At 32.1% G+C, this 22,913-nt stretch overlaps 2 protein-coding genes across 2 annotated transcripts in view; both read left to right on the forward strand.

Moving 5' to 3' along the window:
• Positions 1 to 5,301: 5,301 nt before the first annotated feature.
• LOC126737479 (uncharacterized) lies at positions 5,302 to 21,837 on the forward strand. Its single transcript, XM_050442399.1, has 3 exons — positions 5,302 to 5,469; positions 20,813 to 20,944; positions 21,491 to 21,837. The coding sequence occupies exons 1-3, from the start codon at positions 5,409 to 5,411 to the stop codon at positions 21,724 to 21,726; spliced, it is 429 nt and encodes a 142-aa protein (XP_050298356.1). The 5' UTR covers positions 5,302 to 5,408; the 3' UTR covers positions 21,727 to 21,837.
• A 751-nt stretch (positions 21,838 to 22,588) lies between these two features.
• LOC126737478 (uncharacterized) overlaps positions 22,589 to 22,913 on the forward strand; it is a 39,619-nt gene continuing 39,294 nt past the window's right edge. Inside the window, exon 1 of the mRNA XM_050442398.1 lies at positions 22,589 to 22,771. Coding sequence (XP_050298355.1) covers positions 22,705 to 22,771 — 67 coding nt within the window. The 5' untranslated portion in view covers positions 22,589 to 22,704. The remainder of the gene's footprint in view (positions 22,772 to 22,913) is intronic.

The raw sequence follows: 22,913 nt of genomic DNA on the forward strand, positions 1-22,913 counted from the left end.
CGAACTTAAATGTGGAAATAAGTGTGCTATCGTCCGCAAAGCTGTAGATTGGATTGACAGTGTTTACTAAGTTACTGGATTGACAGTGTTTACTTACGTTAAGTTCAAGCTCAAGTTTCTAGGGAATTTTGCTAATAGTAGCAGAAATCAATGGCTAAATTAGTAATAGATAGATTCAGCTTTTTTAAATGTTGTGCAATAAAAAAGAATAGCACGTTTGTTTGTATTGGATGTAATAACCTATTGCATCAAAGCTGACTGGAAAGAGATTTCAAATCGCATATAAAGTTTGTATAGCAAAATGTATTGTGCTCCAAAAACTTTAACATTTTTGACAATGATGCTGATAAGAAGTTGGAGGTTGTTTTAAAAGAATTGGAGAAAATACAGCAATGTATTTTTGAATCAAAGTGATTTAAAAAAAATGTGAAAAATTATGATAAATTACTGGCTGAAAAGTATATAGAACTATAGAAGTAGAGGTTCTACAAGAGTCTATTAATAAACTTAGCTTAAAGGTTGCAAATCTAAAGTTTATATTCTAAAAACAGCTATAAAGATTTCGAGAAAGAAATCATGAACCGAGGAAAAAAAGTTGATAGAGAGTTTAGAGAAAAAGACCAAAGATGTGGAAATAGTTAGGCAGAGGATAATAATAAATGTGTTTATTGAAACCAATCCTAATATAGCATAGCTAAGAATTAAATAAAAGGATTGAATAAATAAAAGATAAAGTGTAAAAAAAATATCACTGTAGGTTAGTTTCAAAAGGCTAACCAGACGCCTTTGGCTTACAAAGCCACAAGGTACTGTTTAAGCTTGAATTAATTTAATTATTTTATTCTATATTAAAACTATATTAAAACAGACATACAGGATAAAAATATAAATAATAAAACTATACTTTTAATGGCGCTATCTAGGTTTTAAATTTGCGCAATCAAATGTTCTGCTCTGGATTTTTAAAAAAAATTTTTGATAGCCAAGATCTGATGAGAAAAGTATACTTACTAAGTGACTTAGCTGCAAAATATGAAAAACTTCTCTTAAAAATTTATTGGTTTTATAACCCTGCTGCTTAAAGAAGCGCAATGAACGACTACAAGCATTGGCCCTAAGTTCAAGTTTATCAAATAAATACTGTGTTTTTTATTTTTAATAGTTTGAAACAGAAAACATCTATATGCAACTTCCTCCTATTATACATATTATCCACTGAGGATGACGCAATAAGGGTGAAATATGTTGATGACGATGAACCCTATAGATTAGCCGTAGACACGAATTCTGTACTCTTTGAATTCTGCTCTACGTGACTCAAAACTATCCAAACAAGGACTGTTGTGTATGTGGGTTCAAACACGTATTCTTTTCGCTTTCGCGTTTGAGTTTAAAGAATTGATGTTTTCAAGCACTTGGCAACGCTTGTTTAATAAACCAAATAAATCTTTTGTTGTGGGCGTATCCGAAGGGAGTTTTAGGGAAAACTCTTCCCATTCACACCTTGTGGCACTGTGGCAGGATCCACTTTAGATGAGATGTGAAAAATAATAAAACAATTCCAGTGATCCACAGGCAAACCGAGTGATTTGAGAGCTCTTAAAATTAAATTAAATTAAAAATATACTTATCTTGCAAATCTTCAGCTATGTAATACCATCAAAACTTCTTCCTAATTCGAAAATAAGGTACGTGCGCCAAATATTGCCATTGTTCCTAATATCGCCACCCCTCCTTACTCAGCCAGTATCGAGACTAAAATTTAGATGGCAGCACCAAAAGTTAGTTTGATTTGTCGGCCATTTGTTTTACCATCGAAAGGTTTAGTCTATGTCTTTCGTCAGACGTAGGAGCACGCTATTTGTTTTTCTTCTCCGCGTTATAAACAAGTTCACATTTTACGTTGATTGTAATACAATCTAACCTAATATTTTCTGGATTTTTTTCAATAAGCACATGTAAGTACATCCAATGGTTCTTGAATTATAAATTGCTTCAATTATTTTATATGTGTTTCTAGGTTATGTATTTTTTTTCTTTACGTCATTTGTTCCTAATATTGCCATCACTAAGTATTCCTAATATTGTCAGTGGCAATATTAGGAAGCTATGGCAATATTAGGAACAAAATATATTTTTTTTTGTAGAATGCCAAGAAAAAGAGCTCAGTGGTCAGAAGAAGACCTACGCTCAGCGTTGCAAGCCATAGGGAATGGAATGTCCATCAAAGCTGCTGCCAAGCAATACAGTATACCTCGTACAACACTAGGCCTTCATCATAGAACCCAAAATTCTAAAAAAAAACTCGGAAGGTCACCAGTATTATTTACAGAACAAGAAAATGAATGCCTATAACAAGCAAGATTTTAATGAAAAGTGTATTTTCTTATGCAACAGCAAAAAACATTTCAAATCCGTTTTCTAAAATCTCGAATAGGGCTGGTAGAAAATGGCTCAAGTTATTCTTAACTAGGCATCCGGACGTATCGAAACGAAGAGCTCAACAAATGAATATGGCGGGAGCCCAAAAAAATGAATAGGCCAATCGTTGATGACTACTTTCATAAGCTAAGAGAAACCATCGAAAAGCTAAAGTTATTTGATAAACCAGGTAACATTCATAATATGGATGAAAAAGGGTGCAGATTGACAATTCATAAGCAACCAATTGTTTTAGCCAGAAAAGGGGCAAAGCGCGTACATTTAACCGCACCCGAGCATGGGGAAAATGTGTCAATTGTAGGTTGTGGAAACGCACTGGGTCAATCAGTACCACCTTTTGTGCTTTTTAAAGGACAAAGGTTAAAACCGGAATGGTCTGATCACTTGCCACCTGGCTCAAAAGCAATTGTCACAAATAAAGGAAGCATGACATGACCTTTTTTCTAAATACTAATCACTTTATTTATTTATTTATTTTTTTTTTTTTTGATTAATCACTTGTTTTTGTCTTGTGGATTCTGGAGAGAATTTTGCCTTATTTTTTTGCTTTTGATTTACTTTTTGTTTTGTAGATTTTTTAGAGACAATTTTCAGTTGTATTTTCTATTTATTTGAATATTTAATTTACCTTACTGTTTGTTTCGACGTTGTTGTAATTATTGAAATCTTATATTTTGTTTTTGCCATTAATACTCGGCTAGCAACAGCTGTGCTGAATCTCACCGAGTATAAAATAAAGTCGTTTTTTATTTTTTTTTTTATTTTATGTGAAGCCTTTATTGTATGGCTTACTCATTTTTCCTCATTCAAAAATTCTGGCCCAACACTACTAATATTCGATGAGAGGATTCGGGCTAAAATTCACCTTGATATTTCTATAGTTGATGCAGCAGACCGCATGGGCATAACTTTATTTTGTCTTCCAAGCAACACTTCACATGAGTTGCAACCCATGGACAAGTCTGTATTTAAAAGTTTTGAGACGTTTTGGGATCAAGAAGTTTTGCAGTTTTTAATGATAAACCCTGGAAAAGCAATTACGAAAACGAGGTTTGGAGAAATTTTTACTCCCGTTTGGTTCAAAGCGATGATTCCATCAAACATTATTTCTGGTTTTAAAGCCACCGGTATATATCCATTTAGACCAGAGGCTATACCTGAAGAGGCTTATGCACCAAGTTTGATCACCCACAGAGAAGAAAACGACGTAGTAAATAATTCTCAAGGTGTATCAGATGTCGTGGAAAGTTCTTGCAGGTCAATTGAGTCTGCAGACAAAAACAAGCAAGTACAAGCGGCTATCAAATGCCAAAGAAACCGCTTCAAAAAAGAAAGAAGAGTCCCGTTTCTAGCACAGATACCGAATCACTATCGGATTTTAGTCTTGACGATGATTCACTTGACGATATATCCGATGAAAATGAACCTTTGGTAAATTTGAAAAAAAAAAGTTTAGAAGATAAGTTTAGTCGAAACAAAAAACAGACTACACAGACTAAGAAACTTAACACCAGGGCTATTGGGAACTATGAAAGCAGCGATGACTATGAAATACCATTAAATAAACTAATACAAAAACAAACAGATGTAAAGAGACTAACTAAACTGCCACAAAATAAAAAAGATGATACCATCACAGAGGAAACCATAAACTCTAATCAGAATATGGACTCAACACCCGACTCTAAATGCTTAGATACTTCGTTTAAAGATATTGGATTGCTCATTACCCCCGAAATCAAAGTACCTACAGTAAAAAGGAAGCCGGCTTTAAACAGTAAAGCCCAGCAAGTTACCAAAGATCTTTTGGCGCCAAAACCAAAATTGGATTCAACCAAAGTTGTCAGAGAAGCAAAGAGTGGTACCAAAAAGAAATCGAAGGAAAAATCAGAAGAATCGAAAAAATCGTGGTTTTGTTTTCTTTGTAACACCTGCCGGGAAGAAGATATGCGCTTGTGCATAGTTTGTTATAAATACGTTCATGAAAAAAAATGACAAAGAAAGGTTTATTTGTCCTTACTGTTCTTAATTTTTTTTAACTGTTTGTTCTATCTTTAATCTGTAGTTCCATAATGACTGAAGATCGCAATAAGAAAGTTTACTTATCTTTTAAGTTATCAATTTTTGTTGTCTTAGAATAATTTGTTACTTTTTCTGTAGTTCCTAATATTGACATGGGGTGGCAATAATAGGAGGTCTGGTGATCCCAATATTGCCATTGTCGACCCCAATAAAAACTTACATTAATTTAGTTTTTATTTAGTTTTTGGATTTAAATAAAAAATAATGTCAGAAACAATGCATTTTTATACCCGTGCGTAAAATTGTACTCACCTATTAATAACAGTTTAAGAATTACTTATAACTAAGCGTTAAGGTGGCAATATTTGGCACACTTACCTTACTTTAAATAAAACAAAGTAATAAAAATCTATAATAAAAAATCTATTATACCTCAAGTAAATTATACTTAAATCAAGTTTTTAAACTTAAATTAAATTAAGTATATCAAACGTTACGGTATCATTACAGATTTGAGTTCATATTTCTTTTAAATACGTGACTAAGTCTATTTTCTTCTACTTTTTAATTTTTTGAGCGTGTGAGATAGTAATTTCTAAATTGATTTTTACTATAAAAAAAAAACTTCAGATTAGGAATTCTTATAATTCTAAACATTTTAAAGTTAATATTTGATAAGCAATTAATGGGAAAAACCACTGAAAATAAATGTTAGCATGATTCATCACGATCATGATTTTTAAGAACTATATAGTACTTTGTATGTACTATAATATATAGTGGTGATATCTATATGTATATACATTACTTGTACCCAGCCTTTTATTTACTCAAGATTAGGAATTATCAAGGTAAAGTGTAATATTTTCAATAAGCGTTTCATAATCAATCCATTGGAGGAATTCGGCTCATCCTTAACGTTATAAATTATTAAATTTGTCACAATGAAATCTGTGATTTGTGCCATCGTGTTTTTTGTGCTGGTGTGCCACACTTTTTACACAAGTAAGTATCATATTATCAGAAGTTGTGAAAATTCAGGCGATTAGTAGATGTTATTAGATAAGTAGAGGTAGTTGTGAAATTAGGTACCTATTCTTATAGTATACAGATTGTTACATCATTTTTAAAGACTCTGACCGCATTTTCAGGAAAACTTCTAGAAAAAACCATCATTTGAAACATTATATAAGATTGAAATGACTTTTTCCAAAAAATATTAAATATTGAAACCTTGAGATCAAAGGAATTTACTTACAGAACAACACTAATTCAATTTATAAGCAAGAGAATAATTGATATCTATTTATTTTATTTATCAACGGCCAGCTCCAATTAGAAAATATGTAAACTTTAAATCAACTATCAGTGCAATATTAATTGCTGACATCTTATATCATTAATCAAATAAACCAAACTTTTCAAATTTTTTAAGAATTTTATAAAGGGTCAAGAAATCTCTTCTTTGATAAAGTGCCGTGATATTTGAAATTGAAGAATTTGGAAATATTTATAATTATATTAAATATTTAGTATATATGCTACTTTTAATAACTTGTGATCAACCAATTTTAGAATGTTAACATGAATTCGATAGTATATGGACCAGATAAATATTCCATGTTCTAGGTGAGGGTGTACAAAGATACAGTAGAGGATTTCTAAGGAGCTTATATCCATAAGTTCCTCAGTGTTTCTTCAAATAAACCCAAGCATCTCAATGGTCTTAGCAACAAAATTATCCAAAATAATAAAAAACTGGGAGATTTTTATCCAGGGCAACACCAAGATCTTTAATAACAAAAACTGTTTCGGGACTGTATTGGTTAATCTTGTAATTGGAATCTATACAACATCTTATTCCGAAAACACTCATACTTTTACATTTAATGAGATCCAGTGACATACCAGTCAAATAGGTTACTCAGATTATATTGTAATTTTTATTTTTATTTTAATTACACCACTCGACAGAAAAAATTCCAATTATTGAGTGGGGGAAAAATACAATATTATCCAAATTACAATCCAAAACTAGAGAAAAAAAAGGAATACATTATTAATAGCAATAGTTTCCTTCAATATTATACTATACTTGAATAAAAAATAATTTTGTTTATGTCTACTATCTAGGAAAAGCGTACTCTTTTAATTTCGGACAAACTGCAGTTGAATATGTCACATTGATCCTGAACAGAATTAAAAGTGCCACATGCTCTACGCATTGGAGAATACTTACAAATATTCGTTCTAGGTCTAGATAGGTAAAATGTGTCAGAATTTCTAGATGATATTCGGGGACATGAAGATTTACATGTCGTAATAAGTCTGGCGAATCAATTTTATTATTAAGAAGTTTAAATAAAAATTTCAGATCAGCAGATTTTCGCCTCTCCTCAAGACTACTAAAGGAGTACCTTTCTAGTAGGCGTTGATGTGAAAAACCAATTTCTGGGTACACTCCGTCACATTTATATGAAAGGAACTTTAAGAATTTACGCTGAACATTTTCTAGTTCATGTATATGATTCTTATAAAATGGTGACCACACAGAAGAAGCATATTCCAGTATTGATCTCACATAAGAAAAATACAAAATTTTAAGACTAAAGATATTATTAAAGCTATGTGCGTTCCTAATGACAAAACCCAGCATTCTGTAGCTCTGATTAACAATGTCCTAAATGTGTGGCTGAAAGGAAAGAGTGCTGTCGAATGTCACCCCCAAATCCTTGAACTCCGTTGATCTCGGGACAGTCTCACTGTCCATAGTATAGTCATACATAATCAGGTTTTTCTTCAAAGAGTAAGAAACAACTTTACACTTGGCAGCATTAAGAGGAAGATTGTTATTTTTGCACCATGCATTGAGGAGATTAATATTATTTTGCAATTCCATACAATCTAAGATACTATTGATGCCATAATACAATTTTGTATCATCCGCGTATAACAAACTATTTACAGTGAGCTGTTCCGATATACTATTAATAAATGTGTTGAAGAAGAGCGGCCCCAATATGGAGCCCTGTGGAACTCCAGACGTTGCAACTATCTGAGCCGAACTACAGCCATAACATTCCACGTGCTGAAGACGATCCGTAAGATAAGAGCTAAAAAAGTGTATTAGGTGAGAAGAAAAACCGTAGTTTTGGTCAAGATGATTTAGAAGAATACCATGATCCAGACGGTCAAAAGCCTTCGAGAAGTCTGTATAAATAACGTCAACCTGTGACCTGGCATTTATTGACTTAGATATATGTTCTGTAAGACAAACTAAGTTTCTGGTGGTAGATCTACCTTTCATAAATCTATGTTGACGATGATCTATAAGACCCCTCATTGAAGGAAATAAGGCCGAATGAAGAACACGTTCAAAACAATTAGAAAAGTGGTTGATTATTGTAATTAGCCGATAGTTCTCGATGAGATTTTTATCATTTTTTTTGTGTACTGGAATTATCTTTGATGACTTCCAGAGGTTCGGGAAACATTCTTGTTTTAGAGCCAGATTAAAGAGAACTGTTAACGGTTTAGCAAAAATACAAGCACAATCATATAAGAGAAAAGCTGGTATTTTATCAGGGCCAACTATTGATTTTGGATTGATAGTCTTTAAGGCCAGTAAAACATCATTTTCAGTGAAATCAGACAAAATTATGGACTGTACATAAGGCTTTTGAGTTATATCAACATTATTTTGCAGCGATTTACCAGTAGTGTAAGAACTCTGGAAGTAATCGGCAAATGCATTAGCAATACCCTAAGGGCTACTTAACAGCTCTCTTCTCTGATCAAACATAGATTGTGGTAACGAGCTATTTTCTTTTGAGTTCTGAATTAACTTCCAAAAATTATGAGGTTTTAATTCATCTTCAAGCCCTCTACAATATTGCTTATAAGACAGATTAATATCTCTTTTAATCTTAGAACGTAATTCTTTAAATCTGGCTAAATCTTGAAGATGACCAAAACGTTTAAATTTTTTCCACTTGTTATGTTTATCTTTTAGGGATTTCATTATCTCTGCGGTAAACCATGGCGGTTCGTGTTCGTTTTACAGTTTTTGGAACAAGCTCATTAAGACAGGAATAAATTTTTTGATAAAAGAGCTCCAGGGCATTATTGACATCCCCAGCGACTCTCATCACTCCAATCAATTCCGAGGAAGCTATTATATAAAACTCTAAGATCAGCTCTCTTAAAATTATAGAAAATATTTTCTACTTTACAAGTATTACATTTCTTGCTCTTGACGTCATTAATTCTTATGTGTAAAGATGGATGAACTGCTTCCTCCTCCACCAAAGAATCAGAGCAACCCTCCACTGTGCAAAGCTCAGAATCAGACGAGATGACAAGATCCAATATCCTACCTTGAGAATTCCTAATAGAATTAATCTGATGCCAGTCGAAAAATTCCAAGAGCTGAATAAACTGACTTAGTCTACTGGATGATGCAGAATTAACTGAATAAGAAGTAAACTCGGGGATATTAAAGTCACCCAAAACAAGTACTCTTTGATTATATAAATAGGTTAAAGTAGATAAATATTCAAAAATATCTTCATATACCTGGGAGTTGAGTCCGGGCGGTATATATAATAAAATAATAAACAAGACAGAAAACCCAAGAATCAACTTAGTTCCTACAATCTCGACCATATTAATAAGATTTTGAGGTAGCTTTAAATTTAAGTTAATGACCGAAAATGTTTGCTTCACGGCTAAAATAACATTTTTTCACAGTCCTGGAATGATTTTATAGCCTAGCTTAGCTTCAGATCATCCGCAAAAAGCAGGTAATTGCAGCAAACAAAACATTTATGGAGACATTGAAAAAGAGTTTTAGGTTTAAGATGTGAGCTCTGAGGAACACCAGATAGGACTCAAATAATCCTATACAGAAAACGGCTAATTCGAACAATAAGCCTTTTATTGCATCAGTAGCAACCGAACCAAGTCAATAAAGTTATATCAATCCCCAGCAGCTTAAGCTTATGAAGCAACATATTCTAAGGTTTTCACAAGTTCTAAATCCAACTTGTTATTATTACAGTAATTGACCCAAGCGTGGGGACAAAAAGTCGCAGACGTAACTTTTAAAAACCTTTGAAAGTTTGCTATTGCACTGAGTAGAATAATAATGCAATAGAATAATTTTAATTTAATCAATCAATTAATCAATTACATATTAATTTACAATTATTATGAGATGTAATATGCTTATAATATGCATACAATGGACATAATGTGTCCGTGTGTATGCACATTCAGCTCATCAATAATTAGTTCATAATGAACTTCAATCTAACACTAATAATAGTAGTATTCAGAAATATTAAATTGACTAAATACTAATTAGTTATAATTTAATGGAAGTTAGTGGTATGCTGGATGGAATTTATGTTATCTTTAATCCATGAGTACAATTTTTTCTTTACAGTATAATATTTTTTGTTTTTACATTGTTCCGGCAACATATTTAATAATTTGGGAGCTATTATTAGATATTGATGTGTATTTGCTCTAGTATTAACCTTATGACTAATAAAATTTTTAAAAAGGTTACTACAAATTGAGAATCTAAGTACATTTTTAATAAAAGGTTGGAGGAAAACAGTCCGGATTTAAATAATATAACTTTTAAAAGATATTTCTGTACAAGTAGAGTCCCCCAAAGTCGACCGGCTCCAGTAGTCGCCACTTCATGACATATTTGATAATAAATAGGTTAATATTATATATTTTAAAACGCGCGCCGTTTCTCCAGCAATCAGATAGTTTCGCGCCAAATTTGACCAATCGGAAAGAAGCATTACTCTGGAGAAACATAACCAAAGTTTAGTATTAATGTGGCGTAGTCAGTGGTAACACCTTTTTGTACATCTCATATACAAATGTGGTAAGTATTTGCACTATTTTATTACTTCACCAGGAACGAATCTGTTGAAATAGAGTTTGTACATACACTTGTGATTATTAAATATTAGCTTTTTTCCACATTATTAACGAAAAAAATTAAAAAACTAGTCTAAATACGATTAATTTTAGGAGGTCGACTTCTGGATATACAAAAATTGCAAAAAACGGCCGCTTTGGTCGACTACTGGTATAAAGTGTTTTAAAAGCTTTAAGACAGATTTCATATAGAAATCAATAGAAAATTAACAGCTATATTTTTTTAATAACTTATCAGTAATTCTTTGTCATTTTACCAGTTGTCGACCGCTTTTAAACATTTTATATTAAGGTGGGTCGACTATAGGATTTTCGTTTTCTAGGAGTCGACCGTGTTTATTACTGTCTTTTTACCTCTATAGGGCGTGTGCATGATAATGAAAATTGACACTGATGACGCTAATTTTGACAGTAATGACAAATGCTTGTAGGTAAAACAATTTTCAAAAATAAAAAATAATACACAATAGGTATACATTAAAATCATAGAACCATACATGTGAAACAACAAAAAACGTTAACAGCAAGACAACCTTTTGAAAAATGTTGACCTTTTGCACTTTTTACGCTTTTTATTTTTTCAAATTTTTTGTTTTACCTACAAGCTGACGTCACGTGCACATGCCCCCATTGTCTGATTGTTTTAAGTTTATTACATTATATTAATGAAGTTTTTTTTAATCTTGGTTTTTAAAATGTTTTTGTCAGAAAATGGTGAAAGTAAACAGAGCTTCAGAGCAGAAAAAAAAATATTAAAAAAGGCGGTAAACGTCCCATACATCAATACCGGGAGGAATCCTTACAAGAGGCTATTTTTCAAATAAGAGAAAATAAACTGAGTGTGCGAAAAGCTAGTCAGATATATGGTGTGCCAAAAACTACTATGCTAGACAGATTAAGAAGAAGAGTCGACGAAAAACCTAGAAAAATGGGCCCCCCGTCTGTTCTAAGCGTAGCTGAGGAAAAGGCTATAGTTCAATGGTGTATAAATTTATCAAAGTGTGGGTTTCCACGAAAAATGGATGACATACTAAACACAGTTCAGAAGATTATAATGTCAAAAAAAAATGACTCAAAAAAAATTACCTTCGTAAACGGGCGTCCCGGAAAAAACTGGTATAAAGCTTTCTTGAGGCGTAATCCGGAGCTGACGGAAAGAAATGCTGAAAACTTATCACAAGGACGTGCAGTGCTTACTGAAGAGAGTATCAGGAAATGGTTTCGCGAGTTAAAAGAATATTTAAAGAATGAAGATGCCGAGAATATCCTGTTAGACTCCACCAGGATTTTGAATGGAGATGAAACGAGTTTCACGTTGTGCCCCAAGTCTGGTAAAATTGTAGATATAAAAACGTTTATCAAGTAGTCAAGGGGAAAGAAAAAGAAGCATTGACGGTGGCGACATTACATATCCTTGTGTGGTCTTTCCCTATGTACGGCCACCAAAGGATGTTCGAGACAGTATGGATCCATCTTGATGTCTAGGATTGAGCGAAACCGGATGGATGCGCTCAGAAGTGTTTTACGAGTATGTGGCGAATTCCTTGAATCCCTGGTTAATATCCCATGAGGTTAAGAAACCTGTTTTGTTTTTCATTGACGGCCATAAAAGCCATTTAACTTTAAGCTTAAGTCAGTTCTGTTCAGCAAATGGAATAATTCTTTATGCGCTGCCACCGAATGCTACCCATATTATGCAGCCGTGCGATGTCAGTGTTTTCAAACCACTAAATTCTAAGTGGAATAAAACAGTTCGGGAATGGCAAATGCTGGAAGAAAACACAAACCAGACCTTAACAAAATCAAAGTTTTGTCCACTTTTAAAAAAGGTTTTAGAAAAGGACAACTTGCCGCAAACAATTAAGAACGGTTTCCGTAAATGCGGCCTTTTTCCTTTCGATCCAAATATGGTTGACTATTCTAAATGTGTCCAAAATATACTTGAAGATTTGGAAGGAACTGTAGAACCAGAAGAAATCTCCCGACCTGCGACTGATGTATATAAGATCACTGAGGATACAATCAAAAGTATTCAGAATAATTTAGAGGAGCGTGGTGTTAGAGTACAGATTATCTTTGAAGAATTATCTAAAGCGCAAACCCTTTACAACAATAAAATTTCAAATGTGATACCGACAGTTCAACCTACAGATCCTCATCAACCTGAGCATGAACCTTTGGATGGCATACCACCTTTTGCTTTATTAAATGATGGCCAATTATATGATATTGATACAGCGGGTAACCTCGTTCTTCAAGAGTTAGAGCAACCACAAAGTTCTAATTTATCAGAAATTAAAGATACTTTAAGCGATGATCCGTAATGCCATTATTTCAAGATACGCAGGTTTCACAAATTGCACTAGACTATGCTTCAGATCCTCTCCTCTCTCAAGAAATTTAACAGGAGACAAATGCTTTTGAGAATAATGACTGTTATATTATAAATAGTAGTCCTAAAACTGTCCTGTCAAATAATTCATCGAATCTACCACGCCCAAACAAAAAGTGATGAAGTTACTGATGAATCTTTACTGAATAACTCATCTAATATTTTATTGATTTTGTTGCCTAAGGAAGTTCAAAATATTGGGAACGTCCAAGAAAATACTGCAAAGAATATTAAGTCACCAACAATTCCTAATGAAACTGCTTCAACTGATGGCTCTCTTATTCCCATAGAAGAAATTGAAGACTCTGTACCTGATGTAGGCACAGAAAACGTACATAAATCGAATGGTGATACGTCCATCGGTAAATTAAATATAATTTCAAATATCACAATCATTCCTCCATTGGACAGTAGCATCAACAAAATACTTTATTATCCGAAGCCAATCCAAAAAAGCAAAAAAATTAAGGCAGCACCAAAGCAACCAAGTGCTATTTCATCCGAGGTGTAGAGACAGCTAGAAGCAGAAAAGGAAAATGCCAAAGAAATTAAAATTATAGCTATTTAGAAACGAAAAGCAGAATCGGAAAAAAAAGAGAGGCAAAAAGATTAGCAGATGAAGAGAAAAAGATTAATTCTATAAAAAAGAGACGAGTGAATAAAAAAACTAATGGACCAACAAAATAAACAGTTGACCAGGACCAGAGACCACCACAGAGTTCATTTCAGAAAATTTCTATTAAATGCGACTTGCGTGACGATGACCTCATAAGCGACACCGAAGAAAACGATCTAAAGAATATCGGATGTGATAAGTGTACTGGATGGTACCACTTGAAATGCTCAATTTTTAGTGAAAATTTATATGAAGACATTATAGGAAAAGATTTTAACTGTCCTCATTGTACTCTGTAAGTTTTAAATATAAAAACCCGTTCAAAAGTTTTACTGATAATTTGTATACTTATCTATTAGTTTTAGAATGCATTTTAAGTTTAGTAAAGTACCAACTTTACCATACCAAAGAATTTTTTTATCATTTTAAACAATAAAAATAATAAAAAGATTAATACTAGCATATTATTTTAGAAGAAGTACATTAGGTCGACTATTGGAAGATAGTACTCGATCTTCCTGGTCGACTACTAGGAAGATGGCCGTCCGACTACTGGATTTCCTCGGTCGACTAACTAGCTAAATTAGGCCAGTTTCAAATTAAAATTATTCTTTCTATTCCAGCGACCTCTATCGTCGGGTTATGTATTTTACTTAGAAATATAAATATACAAGTTCATGAAGGAATCTACGGTAGAAGATTTTATTAATTAACGGTATATAAAACAACACAAGCAAAAGTCAAGTCCTCCAAAGTGGTCGACTACTAGTGTTATTATTATTTTTTTACTGAGTATATTACGTAACTTATAAAATTTATATATTAGTTTTTTTAGTTTGCTTTGAACATACTGTCTGCTATTCTTTCTGCAGCTACGGGGCATCGGTAAGGGGAACGCCGCCGTAAATAAAACATGGCTGATTTCATTCATCAAATGCCCAGTGGCCTGCGAAATTTTATAAAGTATTGAAAGTTAAAAAAATAATTCCGTAAAATTTTAATATTTTTTTTGTATTTGATGTATGTATTTTACAATATATATAGGTATTTTGAGATCATGATATATAGGGTGATCCAATGCGAAATAGCCACCCCCGTTTTTTTCGCTAATGCTGTCTAGGGAGCAAATTAATTTGATATTATCAACCCCTCAACTTTTTTTTTTTAGTTTTTTTTTCGTTTCAATGAGTTAAAACAAAAAAAAAACTAAGAAAAAATACACTGTTTATGATTCAATTTTATTAATTTTCAAAATCATCTTCCTCTTCACTTATATCATCGTCATCATCGTCTCTGTCGTCGGTATCGTCATCACTAGCGGACAAAGTAATTATAATAGGTTCAATTTCCTCCATAATCTCATCTGTTTCCCAAAATTTATCTTCAACACCTCTAACATGTTGGTAAAATTTTTGCCAATCTTTCCTGGAAATTAATAAAATTGCTTCCTCAGCAATATTTTTTAAGGTTGTTAAGGAAAAATTTCCCGTGATATTTCTGCTTCTTATGATATATTTAACCTTTGCCCATGCCAATACTATAGGATTTAGTTCACACATATAAGCTGGTGTCCTGAGTGGGGTATGTCCATGTGACTTGATAATCCTATCAATCACATAATTTTGATCAGTGGAGGGGGGGGGTCTATGGAGGACAACAAGATCAAAGAGATCGACTTTCCTGGCTTTTGGGTCATGATTTATGCCTGTAAGAAATATTTATATCGTCAAGTTGTTACATAAAATGTCTAAAATATAGTATTTTTTTCTCAGGACCCATACCTCAATATTTATATTTAAGTTAGACTTATTTGACTACAAATTAAGACTTATTTTATTATATTTTGTACAAAACATGCTGCATATACCAAAATATCAATTTAATTAATAACCTTTCTTTGTAAGCCAATTCACTATATCTTGTTTTAGAGCTGATTTGGTTGGAGTCTTATCTTCCTGAACAAAATGATAGGGAGCATTATCCAAGACAATAACCGAGTTGGCAGGAATGTTAGGAAGAAGTTTTTCAGTAAGCCATCGAGTAAAATTTTCCTTATTCATCTGTCCATGATAATCACCCGTAGCAAGTCCAGCTTTGAATATTAAACAGGCAATTTTAATAAAGCCATTTTCAGAACCTGCATGTACAACTATAAGTCGACCTAAAATGTTGTTTCAAATTCAGTGATATAAAACATCATTATAAATATTACAAATTATATTCGACGACCACATAATATAGCAAAATATTTACTTTAATTAATTAGATTATTCCTTACCTGTAGATGATATATTACTAATGACTCCGGAAACGGTATTACTCTGCCAACGTTTCTTAAAAGTCAGGTCATTGTCTATCCATGTTTCGTCCAAATAAATAATATTTCGTCCCTCTTGCCGATGTTTTTGAATTTCCCGAAGGTACTTATATCTCAGAGTTAAGATATTAGGCCGCTCCATCAAAATTTTTCTTTTATTTTGGCATTTACGCCAATTAAATCCATTGGATTTTAGTAATCTCTTTAGTAGTAAGGAAAGTTGCCATCTTCCCGCAATTTTTGAAGTAATTTTCTTGTGCTTGGCACAACCTTAAACTCTAAATAAAACCTATTAATAAGATGTCTTATTATTTGTCTTAAGTCGAAATTTTCGTCCTTTTCCACTAAGGTCTGGCTGGATCTTTTTTTCCTGAAGTCGAAAGCATTTTATTGGGGTCCGTTTCCATCCTTTCAACATCTTCTTTGTGAATTTTTTTGACACTGGAAATGCCGACACCAGTGTATAGCGACACTCTTTCCAATTTTCAAGGGTGGGCTGTTTAAAAAAACTAATTATTATTATTATTATTATTAAGTAGAATTAATTTTAATAAAATCTTTTCGCGACCTATAAAAGTATTTTTATTTTCTCGCGACTGGAATGATGGTTGAATGGATATTTTATTAAAATGAAACAGATACATAGTTTAAATAAAAATTTCGTACCTACAAACATTTGCCACAACCTCTCTTGCTTGACTATAATACAACTTGAACGAAACGTAAATAAACACACTGCTAAGCTATCACTAAAGGCAAGAAAGGAAAAAAGCTCCGCCACTGAAGAAATCCATAAAAATCGAGACAGACAAAAAAGCACGTGGCAGTGCGCGACTCTTTGCTCAATCGCAACCGGAACGTCTCCATAGGAACGAAACGTTAACCAATTGCAACGTGCCATACTGCATTCCTTTCGTAGCCGCAGAAAGAATAGCCAGACCGTAGTCACTGTGATGCTACATTTTAAATAATTGTCAAAATTAACACCTAAGTATTTAATTTTGTTTGTTGATTTGATGCTGCCAGAACAAGTACAGTCAATATTGATTTTACAATCTGGGGTATGAATCCTAAGAATATGCTTGCTTGGTAATCCTACTCTACTCATTGAGAAACACATAAAGTTAGTTTTTTTGACATTTACTGTTAGTGAGTTAATATCCATGCATGTTTGAACACTACCCAAGAAAAGCGTAATCCCAACAATCCCCTTTACATAACAGAACTGTGTCATCGGCGAAACATTGTTTCAACCACTTTTATTTTTGGAACTACATGTGGAAGATCGTTAATGTAGATTAAGAAGAGTATTGGGCCAAGCACTGTATCCTGTGGAACACCGCACAACCCACACTTACATAAGAACTTGAAACTGATTTCAGATTTACCTTTTGAGATCTGTTTGTAAGATATGACTTAAATAGGTCAATTCCCCTAATACCGGTATTATATAATTTATTTAGTAGGATGCGATGATCCACAGTGTCAAACGCCTTGGTAAGATCCAAAAGGACAGCCAGAGGCTTCCAACGGTTATTAAAACACTCTGTAATAAAAGTGCAGACTTCATCCAAAGCATCATCTCAACCTACACCCTCGGTGAATCCATTCTGTGATTCTGACAAGACCCTATTAGCTCTTAAAAAACAGCATAACCGTTTTTTTATACATTTCTCGATTACTTTGCAGATAGAACTAGTAAGTGCAATGGGTCTGTAATTACTCGGTTCTGTCCTATCTCTACCTTTATGTAAGGGAACAATTACCGCTCTTTAAAATATAGTAGGAAAAACGATACTGGTGAATATCAAATTCACAATATGTACCAAAGGCACAATCAAAATGGAAATACCAAAGTCATCTGCAGAAGATGACAGGGGACAAAAACATGGATGGAAATTTCCTTTGTTGCTCCCGGATCACACCACGAACATTATTAGGCTTATGTATCTTATTGGCTAGCTTAGAACCAACAGAACTAAAATACATATTAAGTTCATTAACTACCTCTTTCTGGTCAGTGGTTTCTTGATTATTAGTATTTTTAATACAAGGAATAATAGATTTTATCTTACATTCATTGGTAGCTAATTTGATTATGTCTCAGGTTTTCCTCGAATCACACCCAGCACTTTCTAATTGTTGCTTATAGTAGTAAATAAGCAATAATAATAAAATATATAGGTACTTAAGAATTTTACGTTGCAGTCGCTCTGTTGTTTTGCTCAAACTTCATATTTGAGAGACCATACTAGACTTCCATACTCCAACCTCGGAAGCATCAAGCTATCAAATCGTTTTAAATAACAGTCAATATTAAAACTCTTAGTTGATCTAACAATGAAGCCCATTGTTCTATGTGCTTTCTTTAGCATCTTTATAATATGCTTTGTAAATGCTAGATTGCAATCAATTACAACTTTCAGGCGCTTTTCACTATTGGATTCTCTAAGCATTGGGTATGTACACTGTGCGTATTATTTTTAACAACATTCTCATTAAGGGATAGTAGAACATTTTTTGCTATTAAAGTTAAATGCATTTTCTTCGCACCATTCTATAACATTATTAAAATTTTTCTATAAGCTGTAAAGACAGTCTTCCTTAGAACTAATTTCTATAATTATCTCAAGACCATCTGCAAGAAGTAATGCTTCGTAGTTACGTGTAACTGAGCATATATCACTGAGGGTTATTAAAAATAATAGAGATAATAATAGATATCTAAGTTACTTTAGAACTACCAGTGTAATAATCAGATCTGGCACATTTGATCTCAATATATTGGTGCCTGTTTGATAGATAAGATACAATGAAATTATCAAGAACATTATTTTGGCAAAGTGATTCTACAATAATACTATGCTTAACCCTATCAAAGACCTTTTTCATGTCAGCGTAAAATATATCAATTAGCTTTTTTTTCATTTAAAGTATTATAAACAAAGTAACACAAGTCAATAAGATTTGTCATTGTAAACCTATTTGGTAAAAGTCCATGTTGCTGTGCAGATATATTGTACTTGACCTGATCATAGGGGCTATTAACCAAAGCTATTACAAAAATCTTGAATAAATCATTAAGAATTGTAATAGGGCGGTAGTTTGTGGTTTCATTTTAAGCACCTAGCCTGAATAAAGAAATTACTTCCCTTATATGCCAGGTTGTGGGATAAACTGAGGATCTTAAACTAAGATAAAAAATGTGTAAATAATGATGAATCAGCAAACATTTGCGATTTTCCTTGAAGAATTTATCTTATTTAAATAATAAAAGCTGTTGAGGAAGGAACAAGTTTATCGCTTGTTATCAACAAAAGACCTTTTTTTGTATTGGACCGAATAGGTATTTCAATTCAATAAACATATTAGTTATGACAAGCCAGTTCACAAACATCTTTAAACAATATTGCATGATAATCTGCTGATCAGAAACCATCGTATCCGAGACCATCGCTGATATCAGCTGAGGTATTTTTTATAAAGACAATCATATTTTAAATAAATATAACACTTTATTGTATAAAGACGTAGAGCTGATTGTTGTCTTGTCAAGTCAATTGCAAAGATCTGCCCAAGAAAGAATTCTTTTACCTTTTTTCGTTACTAAGTTCTTCGGGTCCCATAGAACACAATGATATCTTAAAGATATTTAAAGATATCATATTCAGAACATGTGAGACGTCTAAGACGCCTGGTATTTCCGAAAAGATGACTTTAAGACGTTTTAAAAATGTTACAAAGCCGAACATTTTTAAGATGCCTTTTAACAGTGCCTTTAAGATGTCCTTTTATAGTATTATTAAGGTTATCAATACATATAAAATTCACACTAAAATCACATTAAATTGAATATACTACTAAAAAACAAACTAAATAAGGAACTCAAAATATAATTAATAAAGAGTTATCACATCACTACACAATCAAAAACACACTTTTATCTATACAATTCAATATAAATAAACTTTAAATAACTAACAAAACACGACAAAAATTCTCAGATGAACAATAGAAGCCAGGAGCACGCGAAAACAAAAGATGTTCTAAAACACGTGCAAATGTTTTTTTTAAATGTTAGGTTAGATTACGTTTGAGGTTAAGATTTGAGAAAATTCTGCTGCTTACATACGGAACAGCAGAGATGTATTTATCGTATTTGCGTTTAGTATAAGCGTTGATTAGGAATATGGGATATTATATGATTGAGAATATGAACCCAAATATTTAATCAACTGTATAAGCATAAAAATACCGGTTGACAATTACATCATTGATGAGGAACAGATTCTAACAATTTTTTTTGAATGAATTAAGGAATATTCGATTTAGTTTAATATTAGTACTATAAGAATTTTTATATTAATTATATTTATCAGATTCGCAATAATTTATCTTACTGAATAAAAAGATCTAAGAAAAATATTTTTGGACAAATTGTCTTAATAATTACTATAATGAAAATGTATATTTATATATATTTATTAATCCTTAAAATATAGGAAAAGATATTAAACAGATATCTTAAAGATATATTCTATTGATAGACATATTTACGATATCTTTAATAAGACATCTTAAAGATACCTTTTACTAGTCCTACGATATTAGTTTTTATAAAAGGCAAAAATACAAAATCTACAGCATCACAGAAACATTTCATAAAACGACAAAGGTTACATGTTTCACTCGACGAGAGCATCATCACAACATAACATACACAAAACATCTAACATATGTTATGTTATGGTCTGATGATGCTCTAGTCGAGCGAAACATGTAACATTTGTCGTTTTATTAAATGTTTCTGTGCTGCTGTAGATTTTGTGTTTTTGCCTTTACCTGACCAGCATCTTTGGGAAAATGGATGAATTTTTCGAGTTAAGATATTAGTACGTTATTTAGATATAAATAAGACTTCTTATAGATGTCCTCCTTCTTCTTAACTAATTAACACTTCTCAAAGAATCCCTTCCATTGATCCTATTATTTTTATAAGAAAATTGAAAAATAAACATTTTGCATGAAACTTTACCGAGGAATTCATTTTACCTTTTTGTAGGTCAGGCTTTAACATGTTACTCCTGTTCAGGCCCTATGAACCAATCCCACGACTGCGAAGTGAACGTCACCGCCAAAAATCTTACTCAAGAGTGCAGTCCTGGATTTGTTTGTACCGTTTTTATTGAAAAAAGTGAGTAAACATTCGTTATTTTTGAACATTTTAAATTTGGACAAAAAAAATTATATTTAGCTTATTTGCTTTGATAATCTAATCAGTTTTTAAATAGACTTTTATCGATATTTTCAATGTTTATATTTGTAATTTATCACTTTTAGTAAACTTAAAAATGGGTCCCTATACAAATAAGAGTCAATAGTAAGCTTAAATGTAAATATTATTAAATTAAAGTATAGTTGGATCCTTTAATATGGCACTAAAATCAGAGAAAAGTTTTACAAGTAACCAGGACTCTTTATTATATTCTCGACACGTATTTCGCTAACGAATTTATTCTTTGGTTATTCCTTTTTTAAAAAACCATTCATGGCACTAAAAATTTAATTCCTCCGTGGTCTTAGAAAAAGTTAGCTGAAAAGAGTACCATGTCGATGAGATAATAAAAACTTAAAAAAAAAATTGTAATTATAGCAAAAACAACTATCAACATCAAAAATATGTCATTAAATTTATTAGAAAAATTACCTGTAAATATCCTATATCTTTTTTAATTTTTAGGTGACAATCAGTCGTTTATAACCCGACTGTGCCATCAACCAAACGAATGTGAAATTTTAGAAAAAGCAAACACGACACACGGATTGGGTTTTAAGACCATTACTTACTGTACCACCTGCAATACGAGTCTCTGCAACGTTGGAAATTCCGGAAACTCATACATTTCTAGTTCCAGTTGGATAATTATCTCCCTAGGAGTAACTTTCATGGGGATTTTTTCTACTAATGTAGCCTAGAGATATTTATTTCATAAATATGTAAATAAAATATTCTTTCTTTATATTTATATATCTATTTTTTAGGCTACAGTTTAATATAAGCTCAATAAAAAGGTTTTTAAGATCGAATTTTTAAAAAGTGTATCATTCTGTATGCCTCGTCATATGCATACCTATGTATCATTCTCTAAACAAAACAAAAATTAATTCAGTGCATCATTTCCTACGCTTGGCAATTTCCTTTTAAATTACTGTACGAAATAAGTAAATCTTGGTAATGACTTATTTATTATTCCCTAAAGTTTACATTATTACTTGAACTTGTAAACAATTTTTAAGTTTATAGAGATAGTTTAAACTTATGATTTGCGTTAACTTTATTATACAGTGTCTATATTATGAGATGGCAAAATGTAGGAAACACCACGCCCCAATTTTTGAAAGGCCAAGGGAATTGGAAATTTCGGAATTGGAGCACAGATTTTTTTATTAATATGTAATGACTTTTCCATTAAAGAAATTTTTTAGTTCTTTCCAGGCAATTCTTTGAAAACACATTTTGACGTAACTGCCTGGAATAGATTTTTCTAGGCATATATTTTAAATAGTTCACTTAGTTGGGTATTACCTTTTCCGGGTAATTCATATTTATTTCTTTTTGACGATTAAGATCTATCTCAGAATTAAATTAACTAACTAAAAAAATAAAAAAATGTACTTCTAAAATCTGAAATTCCTAGGGAAAGAATACTTTACCGTATACGTTGAATGTTTAGGCCACGAGACTCTATTTTAATGTTAGTTTAGCGTTAAATAAAAATTATTACCGTAGGCCGTGGCATACTTTTCTAGTTATTTGGTGTAAAACTTCCAAATTTGGGTCAGCCCGTAGAGAAAATCGCCATTTTTGATGGAAAACATTTTAGTCAAACGCGAATTTACCTGTTGAATGGTGTTCTATCGAACAGTTTTTGATTATTTACGAAGGCGGCTATTATGGAAATTCAGTTTTCTTTACAAAGTTTTATAGTTTTTATATTTGTTTTATCAATTTTAAAAACAGGTAATTAAAATAATTTATTCAATTTAATTGTAATATTTGATTTTTTTGGGATTGCAGCACATTTTTTTTGAATCACCTACGTTTTGACCTTTATCATCATCTTCATCATCAGAACCTTTTTATAAAATTCACACAAAACAAC

Source organism: Anthonomus grandis, chromosome 6, assembly GCF_022605725.1.
Source record: "Anthonomus grandis grandis chromosome 6, icAntGran1.3, whole genome shotgun sequence".
Lineage (NCBI taxonomy): Eukaryota > Metazoa > Arthropoda > Insecta > Coleoptera > Curculionidae > Anthonomus > Anthonomus grandis.